The 25225-nt window shown below is 48.1% G+C and overlaps 1 protein-coding gene across 1 annotated transcript in view; it reads right to left on the minus strand.

Moving 5' to 3' along the window:
• Window positions 1-13486, minus strand: part of LOC136675905 (transmembrane 4 L6 family member 1-like) — a 31206-nt gene extending 17720 nt beyond the window's left edge. Inside the window, exons 1-4 of the mRNA XM_066652710.1 lie at window positions 13310-13486; window positions 4253-4318; window positions 1453-1571; window positions 1191-1350 (exon numbers count right to left, since the gene is read on the minus strand). Of these exons, the coding sequence (XP_066508807.1) occupies window positions 1191-1350; window positions 1453-1571; window positions 4253-4318; window positions 13310-13486 (522 nt within the window). The remainder of the gene's footprint in view (window positions 1-1190; window positions 1351-1452; window positions 1572-4252; window positions 4319-13309) is intronic.
• Between the last annotated feature and the right edge of the window lie 11739 nt (window positions 13487-25225).

Raw genomic sequence — 25225 nt, forward strand, 5'->3', positions numbered from 1 at the left:
CGACGCACACTCACTCACACACAGACGATCAACGCACACTCACACACACAGACGATCGACGCACGCACACTCACACACAGGCGATCAATGCACACTCACTCACACAGACGATCAACGCACACTCACATACACACACAGATGATCAACACACACTCACACACACACAGACGATCAACGCACACTCACACTCACACAGACGATAAACGCACACCCACTCACACACAGATGATCAATGCACACTCACATGCACACAGACGATCAACACACACTCATACACAGGCGATCAACGCACACTCACTCACACATAGGCGATCAACACACACTCACACACAGACGATCAACGCTCACTCGGTACACACACTATAACATAAACCCAATATACACAACATAACACACACACACACGGTACACACACTATAACATAAACCCAATATACACAACATAACATGCACACACATGGTACACACACTATAACATAAATCCAATATACACAACATAACACACACACACACACACGGTACACACACTATAACATAAACCCACTATACACAACATAACACACACACACACACGGTACACACACTATAACATATATCCAATATACACAACATAACATACACACACGGTACACACACTATAACATAAACCCAATATACACAACATAACATACACACACGGTACACACACTATAACATAAACCCAATATACACAACATAACATATACACACACTAGAACATAAACCCAATATACACAACGTAACACACACACATGGTACACACACTATAACATAAATCCAATGTACACAACATAACATGCACACACATGGTACACACACTATAGCATAAATCCAATATACACAACATAACATGCACACACATGGTACACACACTATAACATAAACCCAATATACACAACATAACACACACACACACATACGGTACACACAATATAACATAAACCCAATATACACAACATAACAAACACACAGACGGTACACACACTATAACATAAGCCCAATATACACAACATAACACACACACACACACAAATGAAAAGGATAAATCTGTTCAGTTAAGGTGTGTTTGCACTGATGTAGTCCCAGACCTTCTGCCTTTTCTCTCTCTCTCTCTCTCTCTCTCTCTGTGTGTGTGTGTGTGTGTGTGTGTGTGTGTGTGTCTGTCTCTCTCACCCCTGTATTTTTGCAGGTTCCACAGATGCAGCCGAAGAGGCCGTTGATCATCTGGGTGACACACAGGAGGAACTCCAGGACACTGGTCACCAGCAGAATGGAGAACAGAGCTGTGTTAAAGTGCTTCATCTTCGTGCACCAGTCTGTGTCTGTCATGACACTATCAGAACTGGAGTCAGTGAGAGAGAGAGTTAGTTTATATGAAGTATGTGTGGTGTTCAGTTAGTGACCACTGATTCTCCTGTACTATACTGTGACTCACCTGAGGTAATGACTATACTCATGCTTGGCTTTACACAAAAGGAGTCCCCACAGAGCCACCACAAAACTGTAGAGTGCTCCAGCTACACCCAGCAAAGCAAACAGGATCGACACACACATCTAGCACACACACACACACACACACACACACACACACACACACACAAACACAGAATTTATAATTACACAGCAAATCATCAAACATCTGGAATGTCTTCACCACAGTGTACCCTGCTGTCACCCCCTCCCAAGTTTAGCCCTGCCGTCCCCTCCCCCGATCAAACACTCTCTCCCTTTCCCCAGGTCAGACCTGTCGTCCTCTCCCCCGATCAAACACTCCCTCCCTTCCCCAGGTCAGACACACTGTCCCCTCCCCCGATCAAACAGTCCCTCTATTCCCCAGGTCTGCCCTGCCATCCCCTCCCCTGATCAAACACTCCCTCCCTTCCCCAGATCAGGCCCGCTGTGCCCATCCCCAATCAAACACTCCCTCCCTTCCCCAGGTCAGCCCTGCCGTCCCCTCCCCCAATCAAACACTCCCTCCCTTCCCCAGGTCAGCCCTGCCGTCCCCTCCCCCGATCAAACAGTACCTCCCTTCCATAGGTCAGACCCACTGTCCCCTCCCCCGATCAAACACTCCCTCCTTTCCTCAGGTCAGCCCTGCCGTCCCCTCCCCGATCAAACACTCCCTCCCTTCCCCAGGTCAGACCCACCATCCCCTCCCCCAATCAAACACTCCCTCCCTTCCCCAGGTAAGCCCTGCCGTCCCTCCTCAGGTCAAACCCTCATTCCCCTCCTCAGGTCAAACCCACAGTCCCTCCCCAGGTCAGACCCCCCGTCCCTCCCCAGCTCAGCCCTGCCGTCCCCTCCCCCGATCAAACTCTCCCTCTCTTCCCCAGGTCAGCCCTGCCGTCCCCTCCCCCGATCAAACACTCCCTCCTTTCCCCAGGTCAGCCCTGCCGTCCCCTCCTCCGATCAAACACTCCCTCCCTTCCCCAGGTCAGCCCTGCCGTCCCTCCCCAGGTCAAACTCACAGTCCCCTCCCCTGGTCAAACCCTCAGTCCCCTCCCCAGGTCAGCCCTGCCGTCCCCTCCCCCAATCAAACACTCCCTCCTTTTCCCAGGTCAGACCCACTGTCACCTCCCCGATCAAGCACTCCCTCCCTTCACCAGGTCAGCCCTGCCGTCCCCTCCCCCGATCAAACAGTACCTCCCTTCCATAGGTCAGACCCACTGTCCCCTCCCCCGATCAAACACTCCCTCCTTTCCTCAGGTCAGCCCTGCCGTCCCCTCCCCGATCAAACACTCCCTCCCTTCCCCAGGTCAGACCCACCATCCCCTCCCCCAATCAAACACTCCCTCCCTTCCCCAGGTCAGCCCTGCCATCCCTCCTCAGGTCAAACCCTCATTCCCCTCCTCAGGTCAAACCCACAGTCCCTCCCCAGGTCAGACCCCCCGTCCCTCCCCAGCTCAGCCCTGCCGTCCCCTCCCCCGATCAAACTCTCCCTCTCTTCCCCAGGTCAGCCCTGCCGTCCCCTCCCCCGATCAAACACTCCCTCCTTTCCCCAGGTCAGCCCTGCCGTCCCCTCCTCCGATCAACCACTCCCTCCCTTCCCCAGGTCAGCCCTGCCGTCCCTCCCCAGGTCAAACTCACAGTCCCCTCCCCTGGTCAAACCCTCAGTCCCCTCCCCAGGTCAGCCCTGCCGTCCCCTCCCCCAATCAAACACTCCCTCCTTTTCCCAGGTCAGACCCACTGTCACCTCCCCGATCAAGCACTCCCTCCCTTCACCAGGTCAGCCCTGCCGTCCCTCCCCAGGTCAAGCCCACAGTCCCCTCCCCAGGTGAAACCCACAGTCCCCTCCCCAGGTGAAACCCACAGTCCCCTCCCCAGGTGAAACCCACAGTGCCCTCCCCAGGTTAAAGCCATAGTCCCTTCCCAGGTCAGACCCACCGTCCCTGCCCAGATCAGACCCACTCTTCCTCCCCAGGTCAAACTCACTGTCCCCTCGCTAGGTCAAACTCACAGTCCCCTCACCAGGTCAAACCCTCAGTTCCCTCCCCAGGTCAAACTCACAGTCCCCTCCCCAGGTCAGACCCACAGTCCCTTCCCCAGGTCAAACTCACAGTCTCTCCCTAGGTCAGACCCACTGTCCCCTCCCCAGGTCAAACTCACAGTCCCCTCCCCAGGTCAAACCCTCAGTTCCGTCCCAGGTCAAACCCTCAGTTCTGTCCCCAGGTCAAACTCACAGTCCCTCCCCAGGTCAAACTCACAGTCTCCTCCCCAGGTCAAACTCACAGTCTCCTCCCCAGGTCAAACTCACAGTCTCCTCCACAGGTCAGACCTGTCATCCCCTCCCCTGATCAAACACTCCATCCTTTTCCCAGGTCAGACCTGCTGTCCCCTCCCCAGGTCAGACACACCATCACCCCCCGGGACAAACTCAGAGTCCCTCCCCAGGTCAAACTCACAGACCCATTCCCAGGACAAACTCACAGTTTGTATAGTCGCTGTCCAAATAAAAACCTCTCTGTGTTTATGAATGTTTTAGTTTACTACATCATTGGAACACAGCAGCTGCCCTGGAAATAACATGATGATTGGACCAATAGACGTCCACTGAAAGTTAAGGTTTTTTCTTCTGTAAAGTTACTGTTTTGGAGAAACATGTTTTTAATTGGACAGCGATGATATGGAATTTTAATAGTAAAATAACCCTTTTGATTATGATCTCACGACATAGGTTAGGGTAGGTACTCCTGAAGTGTGCACTTTGTAGGCAATATATTTGATTTGAGACTCACCCCACAGCGATTTCCACAGCAGCCATGCTTCCCAGTCAGGTGAATAAACAGAGCAGGACACAGCACCTGAGAAACAGGGCGATAAACAAAGGACAGTCACTCTCCTCCTGCTTCCCCCAATCTCAGTCAGGTACTGGAAGCTCATCTCACACACACACACACACACTTACACTTACACTTACACGGCTGCTACACACACTGACACTCAACACACGCAAAGAGATGGTCAACACTCACAGAGAAGCAGAACACACACTCACAAAAACAGTATATACACATACAGACCACACACTCACACAGATGGTTAACACACTCACATATGGTCACCACACACTCTCACACACACACAGATGGTCACCACACACACAAACACACGATCAACGCACACTCACACACACACACACACACACGTGATCAACGCACACCCACACACACAGACGATCAACGCACACTCACACACACAGACGATCAACGCACACTCACTCACACAGACTATCAACCACACTCACTCACACAGACGATCAACCACACTCACTCACACAGACGATCAACGCACACTCACTCACACAGACTATCAAGGCACACTCACTCACACAGACGATCAACCACACTCACTCACACAGACGATCAACCACACTCACTCACACAGACAATCAACGCTCACTCACTCACACAGACGATCAACCACACTCACTCACACAGACGATCAACCACACTCACTCACACAGACGATCAACCACACTCACTCACACAGACGATCAACCACACTCACTCACACAGACAATCAACGCTCAGTCACTCACACAGACGATCAACCACACTCACTCACACAGACGATCAACCACACTCACTCACACAGACGATCAACCACACTCACTCACACAGACGATCTACGCACACTCACTCACACAGACGATCAACCACACTCACTCACTCACACAGACGATCAACCACACTCACTCACACAGACAATCTACGCACACTCACTCACACAGACGATCAACCACACTCACTCACTCACACAGACGATCAACCACACTCACTCACACAGATGATCTACGCACACTCACTCACACAGACGATCAACCACACTCACTCACTCACACAGACGATCAACCACACTCACTCACTCACACAGACGATCAACCACACTCACTCACACAGACAATCTACGCACACTCACTCACACACAGACAATCAACGCACACTCACTCACACACAGACGATCTACGCACACTCACTCACACAGACGATCAACGCACATTCACTCACACAGACGATCAACCACACTCACTCACACAGACGATCAACCACACTCACTCACACAGACGATCAACCACACTCACTCACACAGACGATCAACCACACTCACTCACACAGACGATCTACGCACACTCACTCACACAGACGATCAACCACACTCACTCACACACAGACGATCTACGCACACTCACTCACACAGACGATCAACCACACTCACTCACACACAGACAATCAACGCACACTCACTCACACACAGACGATCTACGCACACTCACTCACACAGACGATCAACGCACATTCACTCACACAGACGATCAACCACACTCACTCACACAGACGATCAACCACACTCACTCACACACAGACGATCTACGCACACTCACTCACACAGACGATCAACCACACTCACTCACACACAGACAATCAACGCACACTCACTCACACAGACAATCTACGCACACTCACACACACAGACGATCAACCACACTCACTCACACACAGACAATCAACGCACACTCACTCACACACAGACGATCTACGCACACTCACTCACACAGACGATCAACGCACATTCACTCACACAGACGATCAACCACACTCACTCACACAGACGATCAACCACACTCACTCACACAGACGATCAACCACACTCACTCACACAGACGATCAACCACACTCACTCACACAGACGATCTACGCACACTCACTCACACAGACGATCAACCACACTCACTCACACAGACGATCAACGCACACTCACTCACACACAGACGATCTACGCACACTCACTCACACAGACGATCAACGCACATTCACTCACACAGACGATCAACCACACTCACTCACACAGACGATCAACCACACTCACTCACACAGACGATCAACCACACTCACTCACACAGACAATCAACCACACTCACTCACACAGACGATCAACCACACTCACTCACACAGACGATCAACCACACTCACTCACACAGACGATCAACCACACTCACTCACACAGACAATCAACCACACTCACTCACACAGACGATCAACCACACTCACTCACACAGACGATCAACCACACTCACTCACACAGACGATCAACCACACTCACTCACACACAGACAATCAACGCACACTCACTCACACACAGACGATCTACGCACACTCACTCACACAGACGATCAACGCACATTCACTCACACAGACGATCAACCACACTCACTCACACAGACGATCAACCACACTCACTCACACAGACGATCAACCACACTCACTCACACAGACGATCAACCACACTCACTCACACAGACGATCAACCACACTCACTCACACAGACGATCTACGCACACTCACTCACACAGACGATCAACCACACTCACTCACACACAGACGATCAACCACACTCACTCACACAGACAATCTACGCACACTCACTCACACAGACGATCAACCACACTCACTCACACAGACGATCAACCACACTCACTCACACAGACGATCAACCACACTCACTCACACAGACGATCAACCACACTCACTCACACAGACGATCAACCACACTCACTCACACAGACGATCAACCACACTCACTCACACAGACGATCAACCACACTCACTCACACAGACAATCAACCACACTCACTCACACAGACGATCAACCACACTCACTCACACAGACGATCAACCACACTCACTCACACAGACGATCAACCACACTCACTCACACAGACGATCAACCACACTCACTCACACAGACGATCAACCACACTCACTCACACAGACGATCAACCACACTCACTCACACAGACGATCAACCACACTCACTCACACAGACGATCAACCACACTCACTCACACAGACGATCTACGCACACTCACACAGACGATCTACGCACACTCACTCACACAGACGATCAACGCACATTCACTCACACAGACGATCAACCACACTCACTCACACAGACGATCAACCACACTCACTCACACAGACGATCAACCACACTCACTCACACAGACGATCAACCACACTCACTCACACAGACGATCTACGCACACTCACTCACACAGACGATCAACCACACTCACTCACACAGACGATCAACGCACACTCACTCACACACAGACGATCTACGCACACTCACTCACACAGACGATCAACGCACATTCACTCACACAGACGATCAACCACACTCACTCACACAGACGATCAACCACACTCACTCACACAGACGATCAACCACACTCACTCACACAGACGATCAACCACACTCACTCACACAGACGATCAACCACACTCACTCACACAGACGATCAACCACACTCACTCACACAGACAATCAACCACACTCACTCACACAGACGATCAACCACACTCACTCACACAGACGATCAACCACACTCACTCACACAGACGATCAACCACACTCACTCACACAGACGATCAACCACACTCACTCACACAGACAATCAACCACACTCACTCACACAGACGATCAACCACACTCACTCACACAGACGATCTACGCACACTCACTCACACAGACGATCAACCACACTCACTCACACACAGACGATCTACGCACACTCACTCACACAGACGATCAACCACACTCACTCACACACAGACAATCAACGCACACTCACTCACACACAGACGATCTACGCACACTCACTCACACAGACGATCAACGCACATTCACTCACACAGACGATCAACCACACTCACTCACACAGACGATCAACCACACTCACTCACACACAGACGATCTACGCACACTCACTCACACAGACGATCAACCACACTCACTCACACACAGACAATCAACGCACACTCACTCACACAGACAATCTACGCACACTCACACACACAGACGATCAACCACACTCACTCACACACAGACAATCAACGCACACTCACTCACACACAGACGATCTACGCACACTCACTCACACAGACGATCAACGCACATTCACTCACACAGACGATCAACCACACTCACTCACACAGACGATCAACCACACTCACTCACACAGACGATCAACCACACTCACTCACACAGACGATCAACCACACTCACTCACACAGACGATCTACGCACACTCACTCACACAGACGATCAACCACACTCACTCACACAGACGATCAACGCACACTCACTCACACACAGACGATCTACGCACACTCACTCACACAGACGATCAACGCACATTCACTCACACAGACGATCAACCACACTCACTCACACAGACGATCAACCACACTCACTCACACAGACGATCAACCACACTCACTCACACAGACAATCAACCACACTCACTCACACAGACGATCAACCACACTCACTCACACAGACGATCAACCACACTCACTCACACAGACGATCAACCACACTCACTCACACAGACAATCAACCACACTCACTCACACAGACGATCAACCACACTCACTCACACAGACGATCAACCACACTCACTCACACAGACGATCAACCACACTCACTCACACACAGACAATCAACGCACACTCACTCACACACAGACGATCTACGCACACTCACTCACACAGACGATCAACGCACATTCACTCACACAGACGATCAACCACACTCACTCACACAGACGATCAACCACACTCACTCACACAGACGATCAACCACACTCACTCACACAGACGATCAACCACACTCACTCACACAGACGATCAACCACACTCACTCACACAGACGATCTACGCACACTCACTCACACAGACGATCAACCACACTCACTCACACACAGACGATCAACCACACTCACTCACACAGACAATCTACGCACACTCACTCACACAGACGATCAACCACACTCACTCACACAGACGATCAACCACACTCACTCACACAGACGATCAACCACACTCACTCACACAGACGATCAACCACACTCACTCACACAGACGATCAACCACACTCACTCACACAGACGATCAACCACACTCACTCACACAGACGATCAACCACACTCACTCACACAGACAATCAACCACACTCACTCACACAGACGATCAACCACACTCACTCACACAGACGATCAACCACACTCACTCACACAGACGATCAACCACACTCACTCACACAGACGATCAACCACACTCACTCACACAGACGATCAACCACACTCACTCACACAGACGATCAACCACACTCACTCACACAGACGATCAACCACACTCACTCACACAGACGATCAACCACACTCACTCACACAGACGATCTACGCACACTCACACAGACGATCTACGCACACTCACTCACACAGACGATCAACGCACATTCACTCACACAGACGATCAACCACACTCACTCACACAGACGATCAACCACACTCACTCACACAGACGATCAACCACACTCACTCACACAGACGATCAACCACACTCACTCACACAGACGATCTACGCACACTCACTCACACAGACGATCAACCACACTCACTCACACAGACGATCAACGCACACTCACTCACACACAGACGATCTACGCACACTCACTCACACAGACGATCAACGCACATTCACTCACACAGACGATCAACCACACTCACTCACACAGACGATCAACCACACTCACTCACACAGACGATCAACCACACTCACTCACACAGACGATCAACCACACTCACTCACACAGACGATCAACCACACTCACTCACACAGACGATCAACCACACTCACTCACACAGACAATCAACCACACTCACTCACACAGACGATCAACCACACTCACTCACACAGACGATCAACCACACTCACTCACACAGACGATCAACCACACTCACTCACACAGACGATCAACCACACTCACTCACACAGACGATCAACCACACTCACTCACACAGACGATCAACCACACTCACTCACACAGACGATCTACGCACACTCACTCACACAGACGATCAACCACACTCACTCACACAGACGATCAACGCACACTCACTCACACACAGACGATCTACGCACACTCACTCACACAGACGATCAACGCACATTCACTCACACAGACGATCAACCACACTCACTCACACAGACGATCAACCACACTCACACAGACGATCAACCACACTCACTCACACAGACGATCAACCACACTCACTCACACAGACAATCTACGCACACTCACTCACACAGACGATCAACCACACTCACTCACACAGACGATCAACCACACTCACTCACACAGACAATCTACGCACACTCACTCACACAGACGATCAACCACACTCACTCACACACAGACGATCAACCACACTCACTCACACAGACAATCTACGCACACTCACTCACACACAGACAATGTACGCACACTCACTCACACAGACGATCAACCACACTCACTCACACACAGACAATCAACGCACACTCACTCACACACAGACAATCAACGCACACTCACTCACACACAGACAATCTACGCACACTCACTCACACAGACGATCAACCACACTCACTCACACACAGACAATCAACGCACACTCACTCACACACAGACGATCTACGCACACTCACTCACACAGACGATCAACCACACTCACTCACACAGACAATCAACCACACTCACTCACACAGACGATCAACCACACTCACTCACACAGACGATCAACCACACTCACTCACACAGACGATCAACCACACTCACTCACACAGACGATCAACCACACTCACTCACACAGACAATCAACCACACTCACTCACACAGACGATCAACCACACTCACTCACACAGACAATCAACCACACTCACTCACACAGACGATCAACCACACTCACTCACACAGACGATCAACCACACTCACTCACACAGACGATCAACCACACTCACTCACACAGACGATCAACCACACTCACTCACACAGACGATCAACCACACTCACTCACACAGACGATCAACCACACTCACTCACACAGACGATCAACCACACTCACTCACACAGACGATCAACCACACTCACTCACACAGACGATCAACCACACTCACTCACACAGACGATCAACGCACACTCACTCACACACAGACGATCTACGCACACTCACTCACACAGACGATCAACGCACATTCACTCACACAGACGATCAACCACACTCACTCACACAGACGATCAACCACACTCACTCACACAGACGATCAACCACACTCACTCACACAGACAATCAACCACACTCACTCACACAGACGATCAACCACACTCACTCACACAGACGATCAACCACACTCACTCACACAGACGATCAACCGCACTCACTCACACAGACGATCAACCACACTCACTCACACAGACGATCAACCACACTCACTCACACAGACGATCTACGCACACTCACTCACACAGACGATCAACCACACTCACTCACACAGACGATCAACCACACTCACTCACACACAGACGATCTACGCACACTCACTCACACAGACGATCAACCACACTCACTCACACAGACGATCAACCACACTCACTCACACAGACGATCAACCACACTCACTCACACAGACGATCAACCACACTCACTCACACAGACGATCAACCACACTCACTCACACAGACGATCAACCACACTCACTCACACAGACGATCAACCACACTCACTCACACAGACGATCAACCACACTCACTCACACAGACGATCAACCACACTCACTCACACAGACGATCAACCACACTCACTCACACAGACTATCAACCACACTCACTCACTCACACAGACGATCAACCACACTCACTCACACAGACGATCAACCACACTCACTCACACAGACGATCAACCACACTCACTCACACAGACGATCAACCACACTCACTCACACAGACGATCAACCACACTCACTCACACAGACAATCAACCACACTCACTCACACAGACGATCAACCACACTCACTCACACAGACGATCAACCACACTCACTCACACAGACGATCAACCACACTCACTCACACAGACGATCAACCACACTCACTCACACAGACGATCAACCACACTCACTCACACAGACGATCAACCACACTCACTCACACAGACGATCTACGCACACTCACACAGACGATCAACCACACTCACTCACACAGACGATCAACCACACTCACTCACAAAGACGATCAACCACACTCACTCACACAGACGATCAACCACACTCACTCACACAGACGATCTACGCACACTCACACAGACGATCAACCACACTCACTCACACAGACGATCGACGCACACTCACTCACACACAGACGATCGACACACACTCACTCACACACAGACGATCGATGCACACTCACTCACACAGACGATAATTCAATCATATGTTCAGTTCATTCAGAATTCACCTGCTCGGGTTCTCACCTGCTCAAAATCACCCCATCCTCCATCAGCTTCACCGATCAGTGTCTTCCCGTATCAGGCACACACTTCTCTTCCTAATTTTCAAAACCCTTCATGGGGTCATGCCTGCATTTTGCTGAGATCCTCAGGTTGTTGACTTCTGACCATCCCTCATGTTGGACTCTCAACACTGGGGGTCAGGTACTTCAGAGCCACAGTTCCTAAACTCTGGAACTCCCAATATCTCTTCCTTAATGCCCTACCCTCTCTTTCTTTAAAGCTCATCTGAAAACCTTCCTCTACGTTTTACAATATTTATCAATGTTAAGCATCCTTGGTTTTGTGAAAGGCACTATAAATTTGAATTTATTGTTGTTATTTTTATTTTTGTTATTAAAATATCTGTCTCCAGTGCTAACTTTACAAGAAGAAACCAAAGAGCTGCTGAGTTGTTTAGACTCACCATCAGTCCTCCTCCGATCAGTCCACCCATTAACTTCACCTCCTTCATGATCTCCCCATTCATGGCGTACTGGACTGACCAGCCTGGGAAAAACAGGATGATGTTACACACAATGGAGATGAAGGCCAGTAGGTACAGAGAGATAGCAATGCAGCGAGAACAGCTTGCTGTGCACATTCTGACAGAACAAACTTCAAATCTACTGAGAATATCTAAGAGCACTGGAGAAAGACAGATGTCTCATGAGCTGCTCCCTCAGACTCTGCCTCAGTTCCTCAAACATTCTCTTATCTCCTCCTCTTGGTTTGGTGAGAGCTGAATGCAGTGGGCTGGGCTCTGTGTGAGTTTTTGTGAAAGGACTCTACAGTGGATCATCTCAGAAACCTCCTAAACCTGGGGTCACCAGGGATTACTACAACAGGGGTTACTACATCAGGGGTTACTACAGCAGTGTTTACTACATCAGGGGTTACTAGAGCATGGTTTACTACATCAGGGGTTACTACAGCAGGGGTTTACTACAGCAGGGGTTATTACATCAGGGATTACTACAGCAGGGGTTACTACAGCAGGGTTTACCACAGCAGGGGTTACTACAGCTGGGTTTTGCTACAGCAAGGTTTACTTAATCAGGGGTTACTACAGCAGGGGTTTACTACATATGGGGCTACTACAGCAGGGATTACTACAGCAGGGTTTTATTGCATCAGGGGTTACTATAGCAGGGTTTACTACAGCGGGGTTTACTATCAGGGGTTTTCTACAGCAGGGGTTACAGCAGTGATCACTAGAGGAGGGTTTACTACATCAGGGGTTACTACAGCAGGGTTTTACTACAGCAGGGTTTTCTTCATCATGGGTTACTACAGCAGTGTTTACTACATCAGGGGTTACTAGAGCAGGGTTTACTACATCAGGGGTTACTACCACAGGGTTTTACTACAGCAGGGTTTACTACATCAGGGGTTACTACAGCAGGGGTTTACTACAGCAGGGTTCCTACAGCAGGGTTTTACTACAGCAGGGCTTACTGCATCAGGGATTACTACAGCAGGATTTTCTACAGCAGGGTTTACTACAGCGGAGTTTATTATCAGCGGTTTTATACAGCAGGGGTTACAGCAGTGATCACTAGAGCAGGGTTTACTTCATCAGGGGTTACTACAGCAGGGTTTTCTTCATCAGGGGTTCCTACAGCAGTGTTTACTACATCAGGGGTTACTAGAGCAGGGTTTACTACAGCAGGGGTTACTACAGCAGGGGTTTACTACAGCAGGGGTTATTACATCAGGGATTACTACAGCAGGGGTTACTACAGCAGGGTTTACCACAGCAGGGGTTACTACAGCTGGGTTTTACTACAGCAGGGTTTACTACATCAGGGGTTACTACAGCAGTGTTTACTTAATCAGGGGTTACTAGAGCAGGGTTTACTACATCAGGGGTTACTACAGCAGGGGTTTACTACAGCAGGGGTTATTACAGCAGGGGTTACTACAGCAGGGTTTACCACAGCAGGGGTTACTACAGCTGGGTTTTGCTACAGCAGGGCTTACTACATCAGGGGTTACTACAGCAGGGTTTATTATAGCTGGGTTTACTACAGCAGGGCTTACTACATCAGGGGTTACTACAGCAGGGGTTACAGGAGTGATAATACATCAGGGGTTATTACGTCAGGGTTTACTACAGCAGGGGTTACTACAGCAGGGATTACTACAGCAGAGGTTACTACAGCAGGGCTTACTACATCAGGGGTTGCTACAGCAGAATTTACTACAGCAGGGTTTATTACAGTCGGGTTTACTACATCAGGGGTTACTACAGCAGGGATTACTACATCAGGAGCTACTACAGCAGGGTTTAATACATCAGGGGTTTACTACCTCAAGGATTACTACAGCAGGGGTTACTACAGTAGGGTTTCCTACAGCAGGGGTTACTATTGCAGGGTTTTACTGCAGCAGGGCTTACTACATCAGGGGTTACTACAGCAGTGTTTACTACATCAGGGGTTACTAGAGCAGGGTTTACTACATCAGGGGTTACTACAGCAGGGGTTACTACCACAGGGTTTACTACATCAGGGGTTACTACAGGAGGGGCTATTATAGCAGGGGTTATTACATCAGGGGTTTACTACAGCAAGGGTTACTATAGCAGGGATTACTACAGCAGGGGTTACTACAGCAAGGTTTACTATAGCAGGGGTTTACTACAGCAAGGTTTACTTAATCAGGGTTTACTACATCAGGGGTTACTACAGCAGGGGTTTACTACAGCAGGGGTTATTACAGCAGGGGTTACTACAGCAGGGTTTACCACAGCAGGGGTTACTACAGCTGGGTTTTGCTACAGCAGGGCTTACTACATCAGGGGTTACTACAGCAGGGTTTATTATAGCTGGGTTTACTACAGCAGGGCTTACTACATCAGGGGTTACTACAGCAGGGGTTACAGGAGTGATAATACATCAGGGGTTATTACGTCAGGGTTTACTACAGCAGGGGTTACTACAGCAGGGATTACTACAGCAGAGGTTACTACAGCAGGGCTTACTACATCAGGGGTTGCTACAGCAGAATTTACTACAGCAGGGTTTATTACAGTCGGGTTTACTACATCAGGGGTTACTACAGCAGGGATTACTACATCAGGAGCTACTACAGCAGGGTTTAATACATCAGGGGTTTACTACCTCAAGGATTACTACAGCAGGGGTTACTACAGTAGGGTTTCCTACAGCAGGGGTTACTATTGCAGGGTTTTACTGCAGCAGGGCTTACTACATCAGGGGTTACTACAGCAGTGTTTACTACATCAGGGGTTACTAGAGCAGGGTTTACTACATCAGGGGTTACTACAGCAGGGGTTACTACCACAGGGTTTACTACATCAGGGGTTACTACAGGAGGGGCTATTATAGCAGGGGTTATTACATCAGGGGTTTACTACAGCAAGGGTTACTATAGCAGGGATTACTACAGCAGGGGTTACTACAGCAAGGTTTACTATAGCAGGGGTTTACTACAGCAAGGTTTACTTAATCAGGGGTTACTACAGCAGGGTTTACTACATATGGGGCTACTACAGCAGGGATTACTACAGCAGGGGTTCCTACAACAGGGTTTTACTGCATCAGGGGTTACTACAGCAGAATTTTCTACAGCAGGGTTTACTACAGCGGGGTTTACTATCAGTGGTTTTCTACTGCAGGGGTTACAGTAGTGATCACTACAACAGGGTTTTCTTCATCATGGGTTACTACAGCAGTGTTTACTACATCAGGGGTTACTAGAGCAGGGTTTATTACATCAGGGGTTATTACAGCAGGGTTTTACTACATCAGGGGTTACTACAGCAGGGGTTTACTACAGCAGGGGTTACTACATCAGGGATTACTACATCAGGGGTTACTACAGTAGGATTTACTACGGCAGGGTTTATTACAGCTGGGTTTACTACAGCGGGGCTTACTACATCAGGGGTTACTACAGCAGGGGTTACAGGAGTGATAATACATCAGGGGTTATTACGTCAGGGTTTACTACAGCAGGGGTTACTACAGCAGGGGTTTACAACAGCAGGGATTACTACATCAAGGATTAGTACAGCAGGGGTTACTACAGCAGGGATTATAACATCAGGGGTTGCTACAGCAGAATTTACTACAGCAGGGTTTATTACAGTCGGGTTTACTACACCAGGGGTTACTACAGCAGGGGTTTACTACATCAGGAGCTACTACAGCAGGGTTTAATACATCAGGGGTTTACTACATCAAGGATTACTACAACAGGGGTTACTACAGTAGGGTTTCCTACAGCAGGGGTTACTATAGCAGGGTTTTACTACAGCAGGGCTTACTACATCAGGGGTTACTACTGCAGTGTTTACTACATCAGGGGTTACTACAGCAGGGGTTATTACAGCAGGGTTTACTACATCGGGGGTTACTACAGCAGGGTTTACTACAGCAGGGGTTTACTACAGAAAGGTTTACTACAGCAAGATTTACTTAATCAGGGGTTACTACAACAGGGTTTACTACATATGGGGCTACTATAGCAGGGATTCCTACAGCAGGGTTTATTACAGTAGGGATTTCTAAAGCAGGGGTTACAACATCAGGGGTTACTACAGCAGGATTTTCTACAGCAGGGTTTACTATCAGGGTTTTTCTATAGCAGGGGTTACAGCAGTGATCACTAGAGCAGGGTTTACTACATTATGGGTTACTACAGCAGTGTTTACTACATCAGGGGTTACTAGAGCAGGGTTTACTACATAAGGGGTTACTACAGCAGGGGTTACTACCACAGGGTTTTACTACAGCAGGGGTTTACTACATCAGGGGTTACTACATCAGGGATTACTCCAGCAGGGTTTACCACAGCAGGGGTTACTACAGCAAGTGTTACAGCAGTGATCACTTCAGCAGGGTTTACTACATCAGGGCTTACTACAGCAGGGCTTACTACAGCAGGGTTTACTACAGCAGGGATTTCTACAGCATGGGTTACTACATCAGGGATTACTGCAGCAGGGATTACTACATTAGGGGTTACTACATCAGGGATTACTACATCAGTGGTTTCTACAGCAGGGCTTTTCTACAGCAGGGTTTACTACATCAAGGGTTACTACAGCAGGGGTTACAACCGCAGGTTTTTCTACAGCAGGGTCTACAGCAGTGATCACTACAGCTGGGTTTACTACATCAGGGTTTACTACAGCAGGGTTTACTACAGCGGGGTTTACTACAGCAGGGATTCCTACAGCAGGGTTTATTACAGTAGGGATTTCTAAAGCAGGGGTTACTACATCAGGGATTACTGCAGCAGGGATTACTACAACAGGGTTTACTACATCAGGGATTTCTACAGCAGGGGTTACAACCGCAGGGTTTTACTACAGCAGGGTTTACTACATCAGAGTTTACTACAGTGGGGTTTACTACATCAGGGGTTACTTCAGCAGGTTTTACTACAGCAGGGGTTACTACAGCAAGGGTTACAGCAGTGATTACTACAGCATGGTTTACTAAATCAGGGGTTACTACAGCAGGGTTTTACTACATCAGGGGTTACTACAGCAGGGTTTACTACAGCAGGGGTTATTACAGCAGGGGTTACAGCAGTGATTACTACATCAGGGGTTACTGCAGCAGGGATTACACAAGGGGTAATGTACTGGTAATCTGTTCTCTCCTGTGTGGTAAAGACAATTAAAAATTGCAAACAAGGGGTTACGGGATGATCTCAAACTGTTTTTACCATTACATTAAGTCAATGATGTGATGAGATTTCCGCTTGGACTAAAAGCTTAAGCGTTTGGAGACAATAGGAAACGTCGGCCTAACGCATGACAAGTGGAATAATGGAATGCTTCAGCAGAGGTAAGGGCCTTCAAATGCCAAACTTTGGATGGATGGATAATATTGGAAAAAGTTAGAAGCAGGTTTGGTCTAAGATTTCTGAGTTGAAGGACTCTGATTTATCTTTGCAGGTTAACTACTCCTTGGCCAAACATTTGGAGGTGAAATCATGGCCTATTTGAAGGGATTGAAACATGATATTGTTTCAATCATGGTATGAATACAGAATGACTTTGAACTTTTTGGATTCTATAGCGTTCAGTGAAAGTGGCTTGATATTTTTTGTATTTTTTGAAAGTGTATGTTTTGATGATTGTGGTGGATTTCTCTAAAAGGAAATGATAGAAATTTGCACTCAGCCAGATCTGGAAAAATGTCTTATATCTATATCTTATATAGAGTTTAAGGATTTACACACATGTTGAAATGTTGGATGAGGAACATATTGAAGATGATGGAAAATGGTATCAGCCCAGATGTGCGCAGATAATGGCTTTTATTGCAAATGTAACTAGATGGATTACAGCCAGTGGCGATTGCTCTAAGACTGCAAGGGAAGCTCAGCTTCCCCTAAAATGTCAAAAAATAAGTGATCAAATATATACTGTTGTGTGTACATATCATTGAATAAATATGCACTTCAACGCGATTAACGTTTGTTCAGAATCAGTTCAGACTTCTTATCACTGGTAAAGACGCGGCTTTCCTCTCAATCATTTGTGCAGATTCACAGTGATTTAAACAGTGCGGACGCTGAGCGTCCACAGAGTTCAATGGAGAAGCAGCGAAGTGCAGGGAAACGAGACGAGTCATTGGATAAATGCTGGGCTTTGTCCCGCCCATCGGACGCTCAGTGTCTCTGGGGATCTATGGGGCAGTGGGCTGGCCTTGGCTGGCCCGGACGCTCAGCTTCTGCATGATGATTGGATGATCTGTCTGAGGCTGAATCCCTTTTTGATTGACAGCGAAATGAACGAATCAGCTATCCTTTGGTGTAAAGATCCATGGGAGCATTACATTTTCATTCTGTTCTGAGTTGACCTAGACTATCTTAATCCTCTTAGCGGCATTTTCTTTGTTAAAAACGACTAGCGACAAATCAAGCTTCTATTTCTTGTGGGGTTTTTTGTAGCTGCTTGTGTTTGGAGACTGACTTCTATCACTCTTTCTGACTTCTATCACAGTTTCTGTCCAGCGGGTGCTGCTGAGCCCCTCCACCGTCACAAAGCACTCACAGGCGAACACACTTCACATGGGCCAAGGCCGTCTAGGCAGCCTAGCTCTGCTGGCCATTGAGAGGACACTAGTCAAGTCCCTGGAAAAGACGCCTTGTTGGTACGACAGGGTCACAGATCATTTTCTTGAAAAGGAACGGAGGGTAGAATTTACGTATAAGTAAACCGACACATTTCATGATGTAGGCCGAAATTGAGCTTCCCCTCCTTGAAAGACCAGCATCCGCCACTGATTACAGCTGTGGAAAACCCCATTTCCTCTAACCAAATGGAGGTCACTGCTTCTCTACCGCAAATGGGGGAATCACCTCCTGTTTTTCCTGATAATGCCAACGCTGATCACGGCTTTACTGATGCGGCATCACACAAGTCAAATGAATCATCAAATGAAACGTCAACGTCATTGCGCATTAATGCAGAGGCTGAGCGCGCTGCTTTAATGGTTAAAGATTCAACATTACAAGAGAAACATGCTATTCACGAACAAGAGGAAAGATTAAGATAAAGGAGAGAAACTTTGGAGATGAGTGCTGAAATAGATGCCGCAACTGCGAAAATTAATTATTTAAAAGAGGCTGCATTCAGTTTGTCTAATGCTGAAAACTTTGATCCTCTTTTAGTTTCATTAACTTTATTAGGCGCTGAAGCCCCTGGAACCACCACCCATGCTTCATTGGATGAAATGCTGGGCAGCTCTCTTAATCTTCAAGAGATGACGACTCCAGCAGTGTGACCCCAAACAGGCATTCATGTACAATTTCCCCTGCTTGATGTAGGCCCAGATACATATCACACCAGGTCCTTTCATTCTAGAGCCACTAGTAATGCACAGTCTCCACCGCAACACACACTGTCTCATAGCTTTACCTCTACCATTCCTTCCATTCTTCCCTCAGCAGCAAAATCAACACAATGCATCACATGAAATTTTTATGAACAGGATTCTGGAAAATCAAAGTGAGTTAAAAAGGATGCTCATGAAACAGCAACTTCTGTCTACATTACCACAAGGTAATGTATATCAGTCATTCAGTCATTCAAATAGCAGGCACAAAGCACAAAGGCCAGTCAAGAGCTATGAATATATGGCACCAGATAGAGCCTATGAAAATGCAAAGAAATTACTGAAGGAAAACATTGGAGATGAATATAAGATTTCTTGTGGCTATTTGGACAAAGCTCCTTCTTGGCCTCAAATAAAGTCTGAGGATTCCAAAGTGTTGCAGGATTATGCTATGTTCCTCAGGAGCTGCTGCAATGCTATGGAGGATATGAAGTACATGGAGGAGCTGGACACAGTGTCCAATATGAGAAGCACTGTCCACAAGTTGTCGTATAAGTTCAGTGAGAAATGCTGTAATAAGGCATAGGAGCTACAAGAGCACCGGAATCGAAGGGTATGAATTTTAGATCTTGTCTCTTTTATTGAAAAATTTAGCAGCTGATCCAGTATTTGGTGATCTTCAAGATCAGACAGCCATTAGGGGAAAGCCTAAGCTTATTGTGAAGTCACACTCTTCAAAGTCATGGCAGTAGCTATGTCACAAGTGTAGCTCTTTTTCCAAAAGACAAAGTTTCAACCCTATTTCACCCTCTGTAGCTCAAAGCACACCTTGGACAAATGCAAAGATTTTGCAAGGAAAGCTCACAAAGATAAGCTCAGCCTTTTAAAGGCCAATGGCATATGCTTTGTATGTCTTCAAGCCACAAACCATATCAGTAAGGATTGTAAACAACATCTCACATGTAGCATTTGTGAACAAGCTCATCCAAGCGTCCTCCATATTGAGAGAAACACAGCTCCCACGCTCCAAAAACACATGTTGGTGTCCAACAAGTCCAAAAAGTGTCCGTAGGTGTGAGTGAGTGTGTGTCGCCCTGTCAAACCCTCCTTCCCCTCTCTGGGTCAAACCCTCTGTCTCCTTCCCCAGGTCAAACCTGCCATCCCCTCCCCGGGTCAAACCTGCCGTCCCCTCTCTGGGTCAAACCCTCGTCCCCTCCCCTGTTCTGTCTCACACACACAAACTCTACACACACCCACACTCTACACACAACCACACACTCACACACACACTCTACACACACCCACACACTCACACACACACTCTACACACACCCACACGATCACACACACACTCAACACACACCCACACGCTCACACAGACACTCAACACACACTCACACACACACTCAACACACACCCACACGCTCACACACTAAACACACGCTCACACACACACTTAACACACACCCACATGCTCACGCTCACACACTCAACACACACCCACACGCTCACGCACACACACACTCAACACAAACCCACACGCACACACACTCAACACAAACCCACACGCACACACACTCAACAAACACCCACACGCTCACACACTCAACACACACCCACGCGCACACACACTCCACACACACCCACACGCTCACGCACACACACTCCACACACACCCACACACTCACGCACACACACTCAACACACACCCACACGCTCACACACACACACTCAACACACAGCCACACGCTCACACACACTTACCCACACTCAACACAGCCACATGCTCACACACACACACTCAACACAGTTCGCGTATCGACCGGGCATTGGTGTGGAGGACGTTGTCATCTACCTGCTACACGGAACACTCTGGCACTTATAGGGCACGGGGAGTGCTGTAAGAGTATTGTTCTTTGAATTTTCCTATGCTTTCAGTACAATCCAGCCACCACTACTAAGGGGGAAAATGAAGGGAGCTGGTGTTGGCTGTTATCTGGCTGCATGGCTCACTGATTACCTCACCAACAGACCGCAGTACGTGAGGCTACGTGACTGCGTGTCTGATGTGGTGGTCTGCAGCATGGGGGGCCCCCCAGGGTACAGTTCTCTCTCCTTTCCTCTTTACACTCTACACATCAGACTTAAGTTATAACTCAGACAGCTGCAACCTCCAGAAGTTTTCTGGTGATACGGCCATTGTTGGACGTGTGTCAGAGGGGAACGATCTGGAGTATAGAGAGGTGGTCATCAACTTTGTGGACTGGTGTCACTTGAACAATCTGTGTATTAATGCCAGCAAGACAAAGGAGGTGGTGATTGATTTCGGAAAGAAGCCTATCCATTTTGCACCAGTGAACATCCAGGGTGTGGACATTGAGATTGTGAAGGAGTATAAATACCTGGGTGTTCACCTTAGCAATAAACTGGACTGGTCAATAAACATAGATGTCTTGTACAAGAAGGGCCAAAGTCGTCTCTACTTGCTGAGGAGGCTTAGATCCTTTGGGGTGTGCGGGACACTGCTAAGGACTTTTTACGACACTGCGGTGGCTTCAGTGATTTTACAGTGCAGGGTGCACTGTATGGTGGGTGGTCTCTGCAGGGTGGTCCGTATGGAGTGTGGTCTCTGTATGCAGGGTAGACTGTATGGAGTGTGGTCTCTGTATACAGGGTGGTCTCTGCAGGTTGGTCTATATGGAGTGTGGTATCTGCAGGGTGGGCTGTATGGAGTCTGGTCCCTATGCAGGGTGGTCTCTGCAGGTTGGTCTGTATGGAGTGTGGTCTCTGTATACAGGGTGGTCTCTGCAGGTTGGTCTATATGTAGTGTGGTCTCTATGCAGGGTGGTCTCTGCAAGGTGGGCTGTATGGAGTGTGGTCTCTGTATGCAGGGTGGACTGCAGGTTGGTCTGTATGGAGTGTGGTCTCTGTATGCAGGGTGGGCTGTATGGTAGGTGGTCTCTGCAGTGTGGTCTGTAATTGTTGGAGTTGGAGAGATGGAAATGATGCATGGTTTGATTGTTTACAGAAACACGTCTAAAGTAAAATGAGGAGTGTGTCAGAAGGGTTAAGTTCCCACAGTGTGATATAATTCTGATACATTCTCACAGACTGACTCCCACCGCTTGTTTTTTTTATTGAATTAATACCTGTCTTTTAAACAAATTAGTTTTTTGATCTGTAAATGAATGTAGTGACTGTGTGTTGCCACCGGGGGAACCAAAGCACCAGGTTTGTACCCTTCGTCCATGTTCACGTCTGTGCCCCAAACCATCACTCACAGACACTAGTTAAGAGTTTTCTGTCTTCTTATACTCTCTCTCTCTCTCTCTCTCTCTCTCTCTCTCTCTCTCTCTCTCTCTCTCTCTCTCTCCCTCCCTAACTCTCTCTCTCTCTCTCTCTCTCTCTCTCTCTCTCTCTCTCCCTCCCTAACTCTCTCTCTCTCTCTCTCTCTCTCTCTCTCTCTCTCTCTCTCTCTCTCTCTCTCTCTGCAGGATTCTCGTCACACTCTCCATTCTCAGGCTTATGGCCTTAAGAAGAGAAAGAATGGGATGGAGCGAAGAAGGAGCAGAGGAGGTTACAGCTTACTGTGAGAAAGTGAGGGAACTGAGCAGTTCTGAAACCAAGTGAGCTGCAGGTAACTCCCAAAAACCTCCTCCTTCTTGTTTCTGCATTTGTTTTTTACTGTGCAGTGATAGTGCTCCAGATGTTCTTGTTTCTGAAAGAACTCTCTCTCTCTCTCTCTCTCACGCACACATACACACACACACACACACACACACACACACACACACACACACACACACACACACACACACTGTCCACAAATCCTGCACTGCTTCAGTTTTGTGCTCCACCACTAGAGGACACTAACAACTCATACATTCATAACACTCACATTCAGTGAATAATGGACTGGGTTCATGTCCATTTGTAGCGTGTGTGTGCCCGTGTGTGTGTGCGCATGTGCGTGTGTGTGTTGGTGTGTGTGTGTGTACGTGTATGCTTTTGTGTGTGTGTGTTGGTGTGTGTGTGTGTGTGTATGCTTGTGTGCTTGTGTGTGTTGGTTTGTTTGTTGTGTTCAATGCACAAACACAGTTTCTGATCCATATCTGTTCATATCAGTTCATGTGTGTTTGTTAGTGTGTTTATATATACATCATCCACACACACACACACACACACACACACACACTTATGTATAAACACGTTTATCTGTCTGTATAACACACACACACACACACACTGCTGGTTACTTCGTATTAGATGTGTTTAGAGAGAGAGAGAGAGTTTGGGGTTAGTATTCTTTGAGTGTCTTTCTCTCTCTGACTGAGTGTGTGTGTGTGTAGCACTGTGTCTTTAGTTTTGATTTTAGTTTAGTTGAGTTGGGGGGGGCACGGTTGCCATAGTGATGGAGGAAGCCTTTACTCGTTGTCAAGACACCTGATGCTTTCAAGGAGAAAATTTGACCTCTATACAAACACACACACACACACACACACACTTTAACACGTCTCTCA

The sequence above is a fragment of the Hoplias malabaricus genome, chromosome 2 (genome assembly GCF_029633855.1).
Source record: "Hoplias malabaricus isolate fHopMal1 chromosome 2, fHopMal1.hap1, whole genome shotgun sequence".
Taxonomy (NCBI): domain Eukaryota; kingdom Metazoa; phylum Chordata; class Actinopteri; order Characiformes; family Erythrinidae; genus Hoplias; species Hoplias malabaricus.